At 46.5% G+C, this 16,025-nt stretch overlaps 1 protein-coding gene across 4 annotated transcripts in view; it reads right to left on the bottom strand.

The window, feature by feature from the left end:
- Window positions 1-16,025, bottom strand: part of ENOX2 (ecto-NOX disulfide-thiol exchanger 2) — a 1,184,097-nt gene that overhangs the window by 613,780 nt on the left and 554,292 nt on the right. For all 4 annotated transcript variants that reach the window (XM_078688351.1, XM_078688354.1, XM_078688355.1 and 1 more), the window contains one exon: window positions 1,759-1,893. In XM_078688351.1, coding sequence (XP_078544477.1) covers window positions 1,759-1,893 — 135 coding nt within the window. The remainder of the gene's footprint in view (window positions 1-1,758; window positions 1,894-16,025) is intronic.

Genomic DNA, 16,025 nt, shown 5'->3' with positions numbered 1-16,025 from the left:
AATGGGAATAAAGGCAACACAAAGTGGACAAGGATGCAGTTTATTCGTTTTTGCTGGTTCTGATACCACAGATAAGGCTGCAGACAAACATAGGCTCAAAAAAGATGTCCCAACACACAGGGTATGGCTCTGGGATTTCATTCAGTGGATCACTGTAAAGGCTGTTGTGATTGAAAAACAGAAGTGGCAAAGAGGGGTGAGAACACTAATAAGTAATGTTTAGAAGAGGACAGTGATAATGCGCAACTATAGGCTGGTAACATGTCAGTCATCTCCTGAAACATAAAACCCCATTTTGGAGGATCGTGATAGAATACTCAACAGCAAATAAGTTAAAACATGAAACCAAGTAGTCATGAGGTTAGAAGTACTTCATAAAGGCCGCCTAAAACCACCTAGAAAATGATCAACAAAAAACATGCCCACATCATAGGATAATGTACACACCCATGGTGGTTGTAGGACAATGGACAGTGGAAGGACTCCAGAAAAACCTGACAGCCGATATGTGCAGATGTATATAATTGCAAAAGAACATGACAGAACCGCCTGACTGAAAAAAGAGTGATGCTGGGAAAGAAATGAAATAAAAACGGATTCCTCAGCATACAACTCGAAGAGATGGAAGGACACACAGACTGATAGCACACACATCGCAAGTTGAGAGACTAGACGGTACTTGGAAGGTATGAGCGGCTAGATATTGGTTTCTTCAGCTGGATTATACATACTTTATATTTAAAGCAGTGCATGTATATACCAGATGGCCACTGGCTTACGTCAGAAGGGTGACATAACTGGACGGAACTTAAGATGGACTGGCTTACCAGAGTAGTGGATCAGTTGTCTGGGAGAGGTGAGGACGATGAAAGTGAGTTGTGATGGGATACCTGTAACATTAGTGGTGAGTGCCCATGATGGTGGTAAGCTTTGAGTAGAAGTCTTATGCAAAGTGACAGCACAGTGCTTTGGGAGCGCTAAGATAGCTTTTCTCGAGATGAAAGAATGAAGAAAGCAGCACATCCACTTATAACAGGATTGGAGAGAGATGATGAGGTTGCGTTAGCATGTTGAGTCAAAAGCAGTTACAGAAGGTTTGGCGCCTTCTTGTACACACTGGAGTGCACGGGAGCATGGACTATGTGCGAATGTTGAGAATGAGGGTGAAGTGCGTGATCCAGCATTAGGTTTGTGTGTTCGAGGGAGTAGAACTCCGTCAAAAGCAGATTTGCTCAGTATCGGGGGGCAGTGATGCGAAATTAGTGGAGGAGTTAGGGCAAAGCTTGTGCTTTGATAGAGAGTTTAAAGCCAATGGATCAGGGAGAGAAGAAATGAAGATGACGGCAGGCTGGAAGGAGAGCGGTTGATAGTTGAGAGGTTACTACAAAAATGAAGCTCAGGTGTTTCCAATGCTAACAGTGGGAGTTGTCGTTGGTGTTAGAAATGGAGTGGTCAGAGAGGTTTGAATACAATGCACAGTTAGTAGATAATCGGGACACAATTGAAGTCACAGAGGGAATTATATGATTAAAGAGGATGCAGAGCCCTGCATTAAGTCTCCTTGATTGAAGAAAAATTCCATAGTACCTGGTAGGAGCAGAAAAGTATAGCAACGAGAAGCCAGCACTGAAAGTGAAGAAGAAAATGTAAAAGAATGAGAGAGACAATGTGATAGCTTCAAAAGTCCACCCCTTGTGAAATCCTGAAGGTTTCCTTTGGCAAAATGTAAACATTAGAAGATACCAAAATGTGTAATACCTGGGAGAAGAGGTTGTCCCGTGATCCCCATCGGTGTCATCCCAAGGTTATTCATTGCTGTTGCCCAGGCTGTTGGATCCGACATGGGCAGCGCCATTGCATTGGAGTCTATTGTTAAACTTCTAACTCCATCTCCTGAAAAGGAACAGACACAGATATCATTGTTAACCGGACTTTTAGAAAATACTCCAGGTTATTTGAAAACTATTTCATAACAGCAAAGCCCTATTCCAAACGTATTTGTTCCACAACAGGTACACAGAAAGACAGAATTATCTTCTATCTTGAAGATTGGCAGAGAAAAGCAAACAATACAGACACCATCCACTCTTTCACGAGTGCCTCCACCATGTGACTAGTTTCTTACACCCTTGACCATGCAAATATGGAACATAAGACGGCTCTGAAGGTAGCTCAGCTGGTTAATGTGAATGTTCAGAAATGTGTGTGAAATCTGCAGCTCACAGGTCTGAAGCTTGGCAGGGTTTACTTATCCTTTCATCTTTTTTAGATTAGTATAACAAAGAACCATTAAGCTTTGATAATAGTAGCATCTATGAGCAGAGGATAAGAGGTTAAAAAGAACAAATAACTTACTACTGTGACACTTATGTGCGGAGCAGGATCCTCTCCTCCCAACTTGTCGTATGTCCGATATCAGCAGGAAGTCAGTGTTGTGTGCACATTGTTATTTCTATTGTCAGTTCTGTACGGGCTATGAGCAGTTGCCCACATCCTCTGATGTGTAAAATTAGGTTTTCTTAACGTTATATATGTTACAGCAGTGTTAGGGTTCGGTTTTATTATTAAGTTACTATAGTTCACTGGGTCATACATATATGTCAGTGATGCCCTGCATTGCCATGCTACTGGAAACAGAGTGTGAGTTTAACAAAACAAGGGGCAAGGAACCCTGATACACTCTCCCATAGTAAATAGCACAGAAAACAAATACAAGGTATCCTACTGGATTGCTTCCGAAAAAGGTACTCCTGCATTAGGGAGATCAGAATAAAATAGATTCTCTTTTCAGTAAACCCCTCACAGAGTATTGCTTTGAAAGTGGCATGCTTCATCAGTGGGTACCTCCTCGCTAACGTCATTTATTTAGGTGTGTTGCGAGCAGGGTTCCTTAGAAGCTTTTAGTGGGGCTTTTTATGTATGATACACACCTACATATTGGATACACTCCTCAAACTAGTATGATGCAGATGGAGAACGTGTAGATGCTTTTGAGTTTGACTTGTGGTGGGCCCACAAGGTTAGAAATGCACAGAAGGTCGTCTCCAAAGTGTTCTTTATTTTTGACATCTTTGTAGCATCACTATAACAAGTACACTAAAAGGTTTGTGCATTGCAAGTTTTTACTGAAGTCAACATGTTTCTGCTCTGGATTATGTGATCTAATGGTCAGGGGCATTTGCCAGGAGTAGACCCTGTCCTCCCAAGTCATGACACTGACAACTAGAAGGAAAGGGGAAGAAAAGGAAAGGAAACAACTTGATATTCCTGGTGCAAAAGCAAGTCACAAAGACCAAATAGCAAGTTGTTAATCTACCGCCGATCACAACCATAATTCATGCCATGTGCTGAAGTAGGTACAGCTGGACCAGCTCCCCGATGAAGGGCTCTTCTTCCCAGACTCTTGTGTGTCTATGTTAGAGGGTGCCTCCCTGACAGCTAAGAGGAGAGACACATCCATCAGGAGAGCCAGAGTCACCTTCTAAACTCGAGGGGCAGGAGCAGGCATGCTTGCCTGGATATGAATAAAAGAACAGATTCATCGTCCCTGATCTTGTCACCATAGGGAAACTGGTGAGGTTGTGTGTGACACGTCATGAGCCCAAGCATAGACACAACCTGCATGTAGAAATGCCATAAGTCCCAGAGCTCTTGGCAACCACCATCGACCTGTGCCTACATTTAGGAGCCTCTTCTGGAGAGAGCACATGGTTTTGCCCAGCACTGCCCCATCTGACCTGCAGGAATGTAGTGGCGCTACAGAGAAGGGACTCCAGAAGAATTAGTCACAGTCACTCAGAAATCAGCGCTCCTGTGCCCTGCCAGAGGGATTTCAGAAGTCTCACGAGTGATACACCCCAATCAACCATTTAGCTAAAAAGAAATGTACATGGCCTTTGTGCATACATAAAGAACATGCTGCTTCCATTGTCAAAACCTTGGTGAATACCAGTGAAGACAACCTTTCATGAAAGGGTAACAAATATGTACTGGTGGAGGAAGTTCCCAACAATGAATCTTGGCCAACAGAGAAGCAGTAACAGAGGCAAATGGAGATAAGTATCCTTTACAATCACAACAGTTACCCACTATACCCTCTTCAAAATGAAAGATATCTAAGGCAGAGACCATCTTGTATGAATCGTTTGGCAGGTGGCAGCTGAAAACTAGGAGGTCAAGAATAGTCGGAAGACCAATCTCTTCCCCAGTTTTTTGGCACTGTAAAGAAGGTGGTCTGGAGTTTGTGAAGCAGGGATTTGTTGATTCCTGTATAGAGGGCATTTCCGTAGTCCAGTCTGCTAGTGGTGAGTGTGTGGGTGACGGTCTTTCTGGCTTTGGGGGGGATCCACTTGAGTCTTGCAGAGGGAGTTGAAACAGGTGGAGGTGACAGTGTTGATCTGGTGAGTCATGCTGAGGGAGGAGTACAGGATGATGCTGAGGTTCCGGGCATGGTCCGTTGGGGTGGGTGGGTTTCCGAGGGCGGGGGCCACCAAGAATTGACCCAAGCGGTGGGGGAGGGTCCAAGGATGAGGACCTCTGTCTTCTCCAAGTTCAGCTTTAGGCAGCTGTTGCTCATCCAGGCTGCTATGTCTTTCATACCTTCCTGGGAGCTGAGTCTAATGTCTTCGGGGTTCTTCATCATGGAGAGGATGAGCTGGGTGTATAGACACTCCCTAAGTCGAGGGACCCTGGGAGAGGAAAAGAATTACCCAGCATGCAGTGGCCACAGAAGTCAACCATGATTACCTTTCAAGACTGGAACTTCAAGAACACAATCCCCTACTGGGTTAAATCATATGACATGAGGGATTAAGTTCAATTTTATTGGAAAAGGAAGAACAGAACAAACGCTTGCTCAAGTGCTTTCACTTTTTACTCACAAGTAGTTTGTAGTTGTAATGATTTTGGAAACCCTTCTGTTCTGAAAGAACTGTGCTCCGCTTAGCTGTAAAGAGGACTACTTTTGGCCTGGATCATAACCTAACTTTGCCTACCCACTGCCATGCACTTTTGAGGTCATTATCAGTGCATTTCGAGAGCAGCTCATTTTCATCAGATAGCAGGGAACGAATGATCACTAGAGTAAAGCCTCTGTCCATACACGAGTACATAAACGCCCAATGCTGTGTCTCTAAGAGCCAATCGCAACACACTATTGGTCACCCTACATTGAAACCAGCTGGTTTGTTTTGCATTAACCACTTTCCAAGCAAAATCCTGGTCTCTTGCTAAGGGATGTTTTGCTTGGCAGTCAGGACGATACCAACGGAGACTTGGGAGAGATGCAGGACTGCAGTGTGATCCATCTTTTGCCCAACTCATGCAAGAATTTTGAATCTGGCCAGCAGTGTAGTAGAGGCTGCCATGCTCTTAACCCTGCTGATTGCTGCCTACACAGGCTTCATGCAGATCCCAGTTATTGACATTCAGCTCCTTGCTGCATGGGGGGGTGCAGTGTTGCTTTTCCCATATTCCAAAAGCCTCAAGCTTGGTAATGAGTTGGCCACCCTGCTGCACGCACTGGAGGAGGAGATGGGAGACCATCAGAATGCCTGCACATTTCAAGAACTTCGCCAAGCTTCAGCCCAGCCACAATACAATGCAATAAAGCAGCAGTAAATAGGTTTAAGTATAACTCTTACTAAACTACTAGATATTATTGATTAGTCACTACTGAGACAAACAGTAAAAAACGTAAATGAATTAAACTTCTTTGATCAGTGAGAATTTCACATTGGAAGACATCCTACTAGTTTTCCAAATCAGCCACAAGTAATATTTGGGGGTCTTTTGCTAGTCAGGATGTCAGATGTTTACAGATGTAGGCCGTATTTTCCCGTTAATAACAGTTAAATTATATTTTAGTTAAACAAGCATGGACAGAGGATTATGGAAACGGACTGAATGAAGGTAACGTGTGAGTATGTATTACATTTATTGTTCTTGGATTTGTAATCTGGGTGTGTTCTCGGAAGGCACTTGTTGTGGATCCAGGCAACTTGGAATACTAGAAAGAGATACGCTGGCTAATCTGTTTTAATGTCAACTCGTGTTGTGATGCAGCCTTGAATTTGGCTGAGGACTAGTAGACAGTCCCCTTGCTCATGGTTTGGCTCAAACAGTGAATATCTGGTCTGTCCTCCGGAACAGAATGTTTTCCGGAACCTGTAATATCTTCTTTTCATTGGATCTGACGAACGAGCAAGTGTTTGCACAGCTTGAGCAGAAATTGTGGTAGGAAATTAAATCTCCGTAATGCAAAGTCATTTGTAACGTGTCATGTGCCTCTGACGGCCCCTTCCAAGCACTAACAGTGAATCTGAAAGCATCCTGTGTCTGCTGCATTAGCGCGGTTCACAACATTGGACTCCATGCTTGCTTTGGGTAATTAGTTCTCGCCTAGCCATCCATTATTGTCTGTTTCTACTAGGCCTGCAATACGTTAAATAGGCTGCAGATCAAATCATCTGTTCTGAGAAAACCACATTAGGGACCAGAGAAGGTCAGAGCCCAGCTCACGACAGTTTAAATTGCATGAATCTGCACCTGCCAGTCAAAAGGTTTCACCAATAAACATTTTATGTTTTTGAATATTGTGAAAAATGGTCTACATTCCCCATGAAACCATTTGCTTGATCCTGCTTCTGTAAACTTTGAACACATCTGCAATGTTTGTTTCTGTAGAGGACAAGAATCCGGTTCTGAAATTAATCATTGAATATTTACTAGTGAAACGGTATAATTTCAGCATAAGGAAATAACAAGCATTGACAATCCCAGTAGGTCTGGATTATAAAGTTATCAGTTAGTGGGGCCTGTAATTTGGCTTACTCTCTCACTCCTGATGGATCTGCGGTTTTTGGACTCAGGCACTACCCCAACAATTAGATACAAATTACATGTCCCACTAATGGATGACTCTTCAGCACTGATATCTTCTTTTTGGCCCGGAGGCTCAATGCTAACGACAAACAACCTTAATAGAGGGGCACAGTCACCTCGTACATAGCAGTGACAACAAGGAGACTATTTCTTCCTGGGCTCCCCTGTCACAGATGTTCTACTCTCACAAGACTAGCAACAACTACCTGCTGCTACAGGCTAACTGAGAATAAATACCACAGCCAGTTTACCATGAAAATGCTCCAGGCCTGCACGCCAAAGAAGGAGCAAAACAAGTTTTGGCTGATATTCTTTGTCTTACAAACTGAACCATGCTACATGAATGTAATAAATTATCACTGACAAAATTCTAAATCTTTTTATACCAAAACAATATGTGGAACTCAATCAAATACATCTTTTCTTGAATCAGATTTCCTCTTAATCTTCCATAAAGATTATATCCTGGTGGGATTAACAGTCTTCCCTTGAATAGGGGAACTCAGGCACAAGCAAGCTTATTGCAATTATAACATGTTTACGTCAAGTCTACCCGCACCGTGCATGCACTGCTTGCTCTGCGAGGCATGCTGTATTAGGGTATGCACTGGAAGCCCCACCCACTCGCCGCCTGTATTTGACATAGGCTTGTGTCATTGTCCTTCGTAAATGCTGGCTTCTGATTCCTAAATAGGCTTGTTAATCCCTCTTTAGCACCATCTTGTCTTCATTTGTAAACTCCCTTGGCGACTGGCCCTTTTACTTCTGTTGTTACACAGTACGTGTTATATAGTCTGAAAGCACTATTTTCTTTAAGTAGTTTCTCCTACTGGAGGCACGACATAGGCTGCTTCAGCTGGTTTTTAATGATGTGCCGCACGCTTTTAATAATGTATTTATTTCAATTACAGCGTGGTCCGCTTTAACTATAGCGACCGCGCTTATTCACAATGTAGCACCCCGTACCATTTGGATGTAGGTGGCAAAGGCTTCGCTGAGAAGTCGAAGCTGGCTCTGTCTACCTATGCGGCTGGATACGACCAGAATGACCACTAAAGGTGGCAACCAACGCAGTCTGGGCGGTGGGCACAGACAACAGTTGAGTGGGTTTCCAGTCATGTTTGACCCCCACCAGCCATCCTGAGCATTTGGCCCACAGTCGACGGTTTTTGTACATATTCCAAACACACTGTGCTGCTCACTAACAGAAGGTGCCCACGTATCGTGTTAATGTTGGTGCATCACGTTCTCAGTGTTACCTCTTGACAACGTAGCCTTAGGGGCGCAAGATCACTTGATATCAGCAGGACACGGGGTGCTAGTCCTAAACTTTCTTCTAACTGACGAAACAGGAATTCTTGCAGACAGGTGGCGATATGACCTCTCTACATCGGGTTACCACACGCAAATGCCCTCATGCCAATTCAAAACCATATTTCCTAGGCTTCCTTTAATACACGGATGCATTCTGGTAATCGCTGTACGGTTTCATCATTCAATTCAATTGAAATGAAGTAGCAGATGGTATCGGAGGACTACAAACATGGCACCCTCCGTGACCTGGAGGTATGTAGTAATCCAGCTGGGCACGTGACTGCCAAGAGGCCCAATGTTAAATGGGACACGAGCAGCCAGCCGCGCCGTACTAGACAGGGGCTCTTTGCATGTGGACCCTGCAATTTTCCCTGGTTGGATTGACTTTTGCGATCTTCTTGGGGTGCATTTAAAATGGCACACATTGCAACCACCTCGGGCCAGTGATGTCACACCTTCGCACATTCCAGCAGGGTGCGCGCTTGTTGATTGCAAAAACTCGGACATTTACAAATCAGGTGTGAGCCTGGCTCCCAAACAGCCTAAACCGGCCTCTCGGAGCTGGCATGCCAGAGATTCCACAACGCGGAGGGGCTTTTGAGATTTACTTTAATATACCGCTGCAAAGCCAGTACTCATTCTATGATATGACGTCCTAACCATAAACTGAGCCCATGTGGCGTGTTTCTATCCAAGGTAAAAAGAGGATATTACATTACTATTACTGGCCAAGAAAGTGTCACAACTGTCTGTTATTGCTGAACCTTGTTGAAGGGAAATCAGCAGACGCCTATGTAGTTAAATAAGGTGCTGCCAGTGTCGGATTGGTAACGCGGGAAATCGGGCAAAGCCCGAGTGGCCGGTGGCCGAGTTCTGCTGTGGGCTGCTTTTTTGAGCAGTCTGGGGGGGGCTATTTGGGCACTGTCTCTGTTCTTCTGATACAGTCAGCGGCCCAGTGGGTGTCTGAGTGGCCTTTCTAGAGTTCGGATGGGCGCTCATTACCTCCGTTTAGCAGAGGTATCGCTCCCTTTGACTCTCGGGCCGGCCCATTAATGTCTGCACATACTGAGCGGGGGCAGGGGGCCTTCATAGAAGTGACCTCACTTGTTTCACCAGTGTAAACTAACGTGTGCATTTTTTTACCCCCCCCCCCCCCATAAGTTTTTTTATAAGATTACACCAAAGCAGTGATATGAGGAGTGTTTATGCAAATGTGGGCCGTTTTATTTTTTTTGCGTGCCCGGGCCGATTTTCATTCCCAATCCAACCCTGGGTGCTGCCCTATTGGCTACTCCTTTACCCTCATGTACATACGCCACTTACAGCTCAGTTAATGTCAGTCGAAAAGCCAGATGTTTGGCTAAGTGGGCAGTCGATGAAATGGTCCACTTGAAAGCCAAGCCCTTCATCCACTTAAGAAACTTCTTTACATGACTCGGAGCCCTGAACACACACATATAGACGCTCTCTTAGCTCGGGCTATCAGACCTCTCAGCTTTGCCCAGATATTCCCGGTTAACTACAGCCTGGCCTGGCATCCCAACATAATTTTCCAATTTTAAATACATGGTCTGGTTTTACTGAAACGGTCAGATGATCGGGTGAAAATGTAGTGCAAGCTTACCTTTCCATCGGCCCCATCTATTACGCCCCAAGAGGAAGAGACGTTTAAATGACTTTACTTACAAAAAGGCACAGAAAATAAGATGCAATGAGCTACTTGCAAGGCAACTGCAGAGCTTTGTGATGTTTTTTGTGGAACATACAACAGACTCAGAAGTTAGGCAAAGGTAACTCAAAAAATGCTGTTTATTTCACCATATAGAACATGAGAGAGCCAACGCAGAGATAAAATACATGGTCTTTTACAATACCAATAGCTCTAAATGCGAGACCTATTGCATTGCAAATGCGTGTTTCTCTAACTACCAGCCTTAATCATTAATTTGTCACCAAGACTAACTCAGGCCTAATATATCGAGTGTAGGCTTTACTACAAGGTAATAATCAGTCACAGCATCAGGCTAGATATGAAAACCTTTGCTTGAGCAATATCCCTTGCACGCGCCGTAGGGTGGCTCCATTCGGCACGGCATGACTTTGTTAGCATCGTTAGTGTCCGTTATGATGTTGCAGTCACCTATATAGGCGCCACCCAGGAGCGGACGTCAGTACTTTTAGTTTTTTCCACGCCAGAAGCACAGAGCCATGAAGTAACTGACATAAATGTGTGCAAACTAGGGCACTAATAAAAAAGGGAGTAACCCTAGCTCTAACAAAATCAGTTCCCAAAGCGGGGAGGCCTGGGTGGGCAGCTAGAAATTGTCTCCACCAGATAATGCGTTCTAGAAGGTAAGTAACTTATTCATCTGATAGTGACTTCTAGCTGCTGATTCCTTACCTTTGAATTAGATACCCATGCCATACTCTCCCGGCGGTGGGTTGTGGACCAATTCATCACATTAGGAAGTCCTGCAGAACCAAACAAGCAAAATGCCGTCCCTGCGGAACTGACTGTCCAGGCAGTAGTGCTTGGCAAACGTGTGCAAAGATGCGCGCGTTGCTGCCTGCAAGATGTCCAGGACTGGTACACCGGAAAGAAATCTCAGGTCCTCTGATGCCAAACTCCTTGTATGTCCTCGTTTTAAGCTGGCCACAATGGGAGGGAGATCTTTTTCGGTCGTATTACCGAAGCTTTGGAATGCCCTGCCTGAAACACTCCGAAAGGAGGAGAATCTACTCCGCTTCAGGAAAGCCTTGAAGACCAGCTTGTTCCGAACAGCACTTAGTCCAGCTTAGGCACTCCACCCCTTCTCTTTCTCGGTTGTTATGTTCTGTGGTCAAAGCGCCCTGAGACCTGTAGGTGACTCGGCGCCATATAAACCCATAATAACAAATAACAAATAACAAATAACACCCCGAGCCAAGGCCGTAGTCGCAGCCTTTTCCCTGGTTAAATGGGCCTTAATCCTTCAGGGGACTGCTTTCTAGCCAAGGCATAGCAGACCTAAATGCAGAGAACGACCCAGCGAAAGTTGGTCCTTTTCTGCATTGCCCGACCCTTAGCTCCCAAGTACCCCACACTTAGTTGGTCGTCCACCCGGAACTCTTTTGTGCGGTCAAGGTAGAATGCCAACCCTCTTTTTGGGTCCAGATGGTGGAGACGTTCCTCTTCCTTAGAGGGATGCGGGGGAGCAAAGAAGGTGGGCAGTGTGATAGACTGACCCAGATGGAAGGGGGTGACCACCTTCAACAAAAATGATGCACGGGTGCGAAGTTCCACTTTGTCTGGAAAAGGCAACTTGCAGGGAGACGAACAAGATAGCGCCTGTAACCGACTCCCCCTCCGGGAAGATGTTAGCACCAGTAGAAAGACCTTGTTAATCGTAAGCAGCTGGAGGGAACAATTGTGCAGAGGCTCGAAATGAGCACACCCTAGAAAAGTGAGACCCATATTAAGGTCCCATTGCGGCATAACAACGGGCGTGGGCGGAAAAAAGTGAGCCAGCCCCTTTAAAAACCTATTTACGATTGGAGAACTAGAGAGGTTTGGTCTGGCAGCCACAAAAAAGTGGACGGAACAGAAAGCTAACCCTTAAGAGTACGCAAAGCACAGCCCTGCTAGGCAAGGGTTAGAATGAACAGAAGACCAGTGGAAAGAGAAGCAGAAAGAGGGTCATCAGACCTTTCTGTACAGTATAATACAAACGTATGCCAACGGCAGGCGTATACCATTTAAGTGGAGGGACGCCTGGCTGCCAAAATAATTTTGCATACTTCAGGAGGAAGGTCAAAAGCCATCAACTGCCGCCGCTCAATCTCCATGCATGAAGGCGAAGAGTTGACAAGTTTGGATGGAGGACCCTCTATTGCTGCTGCGACAGAAGATCCTCCCGAAGAGGCAGCCTGATCAGAGGATCGATGCTCATTTTCAGAAGTTATGGATACCATAATTCCTTGCCCAGTCCGGAGCCACCAAAATGATTTGGGCCTGGTTGTTTCTGATATTCTCCAGAACACTGGGCAGGAGTGGTATGCCCGAAAAGGCAGACAGCAGGCCTGAGCTCCACTCGCAACAAAAGGCGTCACCAAGCGATATATCCGCCTTGGAAAATCCAGCGCACAGTATTGCTGACACTGCACATTCTTTTCGAGGTGAACAAATCTAACCAGGGATCTCCCCAGTGCTGAAAGAGACCTTTTGCAACCTCCGACTGGAGATGCTATTCGTGAACCACTAGGCATCGATTGCTGAGTTCGTCCACCCTGGCCTTCATAGAACCTGTCAGGTGTTAAACCACCAGGGCTATGCCCTGCTGATCTAGCTATGTCCAGAGATGCAGGGCCTCCTGACAAAATGTCCACAACCCCACCTGGTCCTGCTTGTTGCAGTACCACATAGTGGTGGTGTTGTACGTGAACTCCTGCACTAACTTCCCCTTGACAGATGGAAGAAATGCCTTCAATGTCAACTGAATTGCTCGAAGCGCCATTAATTTGATGAGGAGCCTCGACTCCGCCGGAGACCAATGTCCCCTGATCTCCACCTCTCCCAGTTGGCCATCCCATCCCAGAAGTGACACATCTTCCACGACTGTGAAATCTGGTTGGGGAAGGAAGACTGGTCTGCCGATGACCCAATCCCAGTTCATGAACCACCACTGCAGATCTCACGCAGTTCCTCCTGAGATCTGGAACTTGTCGGTGAGATTTCCGTGATGCTGCACCTACTGGAACTTCAGGTCCCACTGCAGAGCCACCGGGTATGCTATACCAACAAGATGCAGGAGGCAATGAGGCCCAACACCCTCAGAGTCAGTCTCACCGAAATCCAGGATAAAGGCTTAAAGATCAGAAACATAACCTGAATATCCTGGACTCGCTGCTCGGGAGGATCGGCCCGAAACTGCACTGTGTCCATAATAGCAGAAACAGCTCTGAAGAAAGTGAGCAGCTGAGAAGAAGTAATGTGTGGCTTCGGCGTGTTTATAGAGAACCCCAGTGAATGAAGGAGGTTTGCCATAATCTGAAGGTGGGAGATGACAGCCTGGGGCAAGGACGCCTTTAACAGCCAGTTGTCGAGGAAGGTGAAGACTGACACCACTAACCTGCGCAGATGAGCTGCGAAAACCGCCATCACCTTGGTGAACACCCGACGGGCATTGGTAAGGCTGAAGGGGAGCACGTTAAACTGAAAGTGTTTGTGGCCTACCTTGAACTGCAGGTAACGCCTGTGGCCCAGCAGGATGGGGATGTGAAAATACACAACCTGTGGGTCCAACGCTACCATGCAGTCTTCTTGGTCTAGGGCAGACAAGACCTGAACTAAAGTAAGCATCTTGAAGTTCTCCTTCTTGAGGAAAAAATTGGCGCTCTAAACTTCTAAAATGGTCCGCAACCCTCTGTTCTTTTTTGGAATCAGAAAGTAGCAGGAACTACAGCCACTGCCTACTTCTGGATCTGGGACCCTCTCTATGGCCCCCTTAGCAGGAGAGCAGTAACTTGCTCTTGGAGCAATTTTAAATGATCCTCCACCAGCCGCTCTAGATTTGGCAGAATGGGAGGAGGAAAAGAAAGGAATGGCAGAGAACAGCCCTACTGAAGGATCTGCAAGACCCATTTGTCAGATGTTATGGAACTCCAGTGTGGGAGATGATGATAGATTCTCCCACCAACTGGAGCAGTGTGGTCTTGCAGAGTCAGACTAGGAGTGCTTGGAGGCTGCCGAGGCAGGATGGCCAACGAATTCTGGCTTCCATTCCTAGGACGGAATGAACCTCATCCACCTTCCAGCACAACTTGGGAAGTTTGCGCGGGACATTGGCTGGAAAAGGGCTGATGTGGCTGGAACCCCCTTCATTGCCCCGAAAGGGGCGAAAGCTAGGCTGACCACAAGGTATAGAAGAGAGGCGCAAGGATCTGGCTTTAGCTCGAGAATCCATGAACCGATCTAGGGAAGAGTCTCCCTTGTCCCCAAAAAGATGGGATCCATAAAACGGCATGTCCATCAAGTTTGACTGGACATTGCCGGAGAAGCCAGATGTTTTAAGTCAGGCGTGGCATCGCAAGGCCACTGCCGATGAAATAGCTCTGCCCAGTCAATCAGTCATGTCAAGACCACACCTTATGGTGAATTTTGCTACATCTCTACCGTCCTTAACAGCCTGAGAGTGCTCAGTCTGGCCTCCTCCAGGACTTGCAGCAGCACTTGCGCAAACGTCTCCCAAAGGAAGTGGGATAAACGGCCCAGCAAGCATGCTGTATTCACGACCACAATGCCAGGCTGGAGGACGAAAACCTCTTCTTTCCAAGTGATTCCAGCCTCTTGGATTCCCTATTCGAAGTGGCGGAAGGGAACGCGCCCTGGGAAGTAGAAGCCTGCATCACCAAGCTTTCAGGGGTAGGGTTTTGGCTGAGGAACTGTGGGTCGCTCGGAGCCACGCAATGGTGGTGTGCAATTGCCCTATTCACAGGAGCCCATGTGCTAGGCCTGGACTACGTGCCTAGAAGGATATCAGTAAGTGCCTGATTGATGGGCAAAAGGGGTTCAGAGGAGGAAGCCACAGGTTGAAGCATTTCGGTCACGAGATTAGTCATGACCTGCACAGAGGAAAACTCCAGTCCGAGAACCTAAGTTGCTCTTTTGACAACCATGGCATAAGATGCACCGTCCTCCATTGCCACAATTGGCGGAGAGAGCATGGCAGTTTCTGGGGAAGAGTTCAGTCCACTGGCCTCCCCAAGTTCCCCATACCACTCAATCTGCTCTGCAGAAACTTCCTGGTGTTCTAAAGGGTCCTTATACCCCTCACAACTCTCTCCCGTGCCTAAAACATCATCAACCTGTTAAGGCGATAACATAGAACTACTGGGTTCTATCGACATCGGAATCTAAGCTGTTCCGACTCCGTATCGTCGGGGATAAAGATGGGGCAGGAGCTGCCAGTGGGCGCTGGCAGCTTCAAAGGCATCGACTTCGGGTCAGACATCTGTGAAGGTCTCATTGGCATGACTGGCACCGTCCCGGATTGGATCCTTGGGGCCACACTGGTGCCGTGGCCGGAGCAGACAGCATTGATTCCGATGGGGCCCCTTCCAAGCCTGCAGGGCCCGAGGGCTCACCAGAGGGGTCAACCCGCTCAAATACGTGGCATATGGCCTTGTAAAAAATCTTCATTTGAGCAGGAGGTGCTCCAGCTTCCGGAAAGGGAGGGAGGTGCAAAGTTGAAGACCGGCGATTCACTGACGGATAGGCAGGTAACAGGCTTCTAAAGGGGAGAGTGAATAGACTCACCTGCATAACCGCAGTGGGCGCCAGCGAGGCCAACCATTTTGAATTAAGGGGTTGGGTAAAGGAACTCAAACCAGACGTTCCTACTAGCGCTTAGATGCATCAACACCTGATTATAGGTACAGTAGGAATACAGGGTGTCTTTTCGATCATTCCTAATCTCTCTCTCTTTTATTTTCACCTCACAGTCCTGACGAAGCGCTCCTGAATCCATTAGGAACCACCTTTAAGCGCAAAACATGTTGGCTTAATCTCACTTTTCACTCATTCATATGAATTTTGAGAGCAGCAGGAAGACATTCATTCCTCCTCTACATTTGCTTCAAGGAGGTGCTCCCCATCCTTTGTTTTTTAACCTTACCTTCTGGACCCCCGAATAAAACTAGGTTCTGGGTAACGAAAGGTAATTTTAAACACACTCACTCACTGTCCTAGCCCCACACACCCACATGCACAACTGCAGCATCTCCTTAAAAGATCTCCGCTATAGAGCTTTCTCGCGGGGCTCGTGGAGGACAGCAGCACCACCCCCACGAGG

The sequence above is a fragment of the Lissotriton helveticus genome, chromosome 4_1 (genome assembly GCF_964261635.1).
Source record: "Lissotriton helveticus chromosome 4_1, aLisHel1.1, whole genome shotgun sequence".
NCBI classification, from domain to species: domain Eukaryota; kingdom Metazoa; phylum Chordata; class Amphibia; order Caudata; family Salamandridae; genus Lissotriton; species Lissotriton helveticus.
The sequence above is the reverse complement of the archived record's forward strand: the minus strand, read 5'-3'. Positions and strand labels throughout refer to the sequence as shown.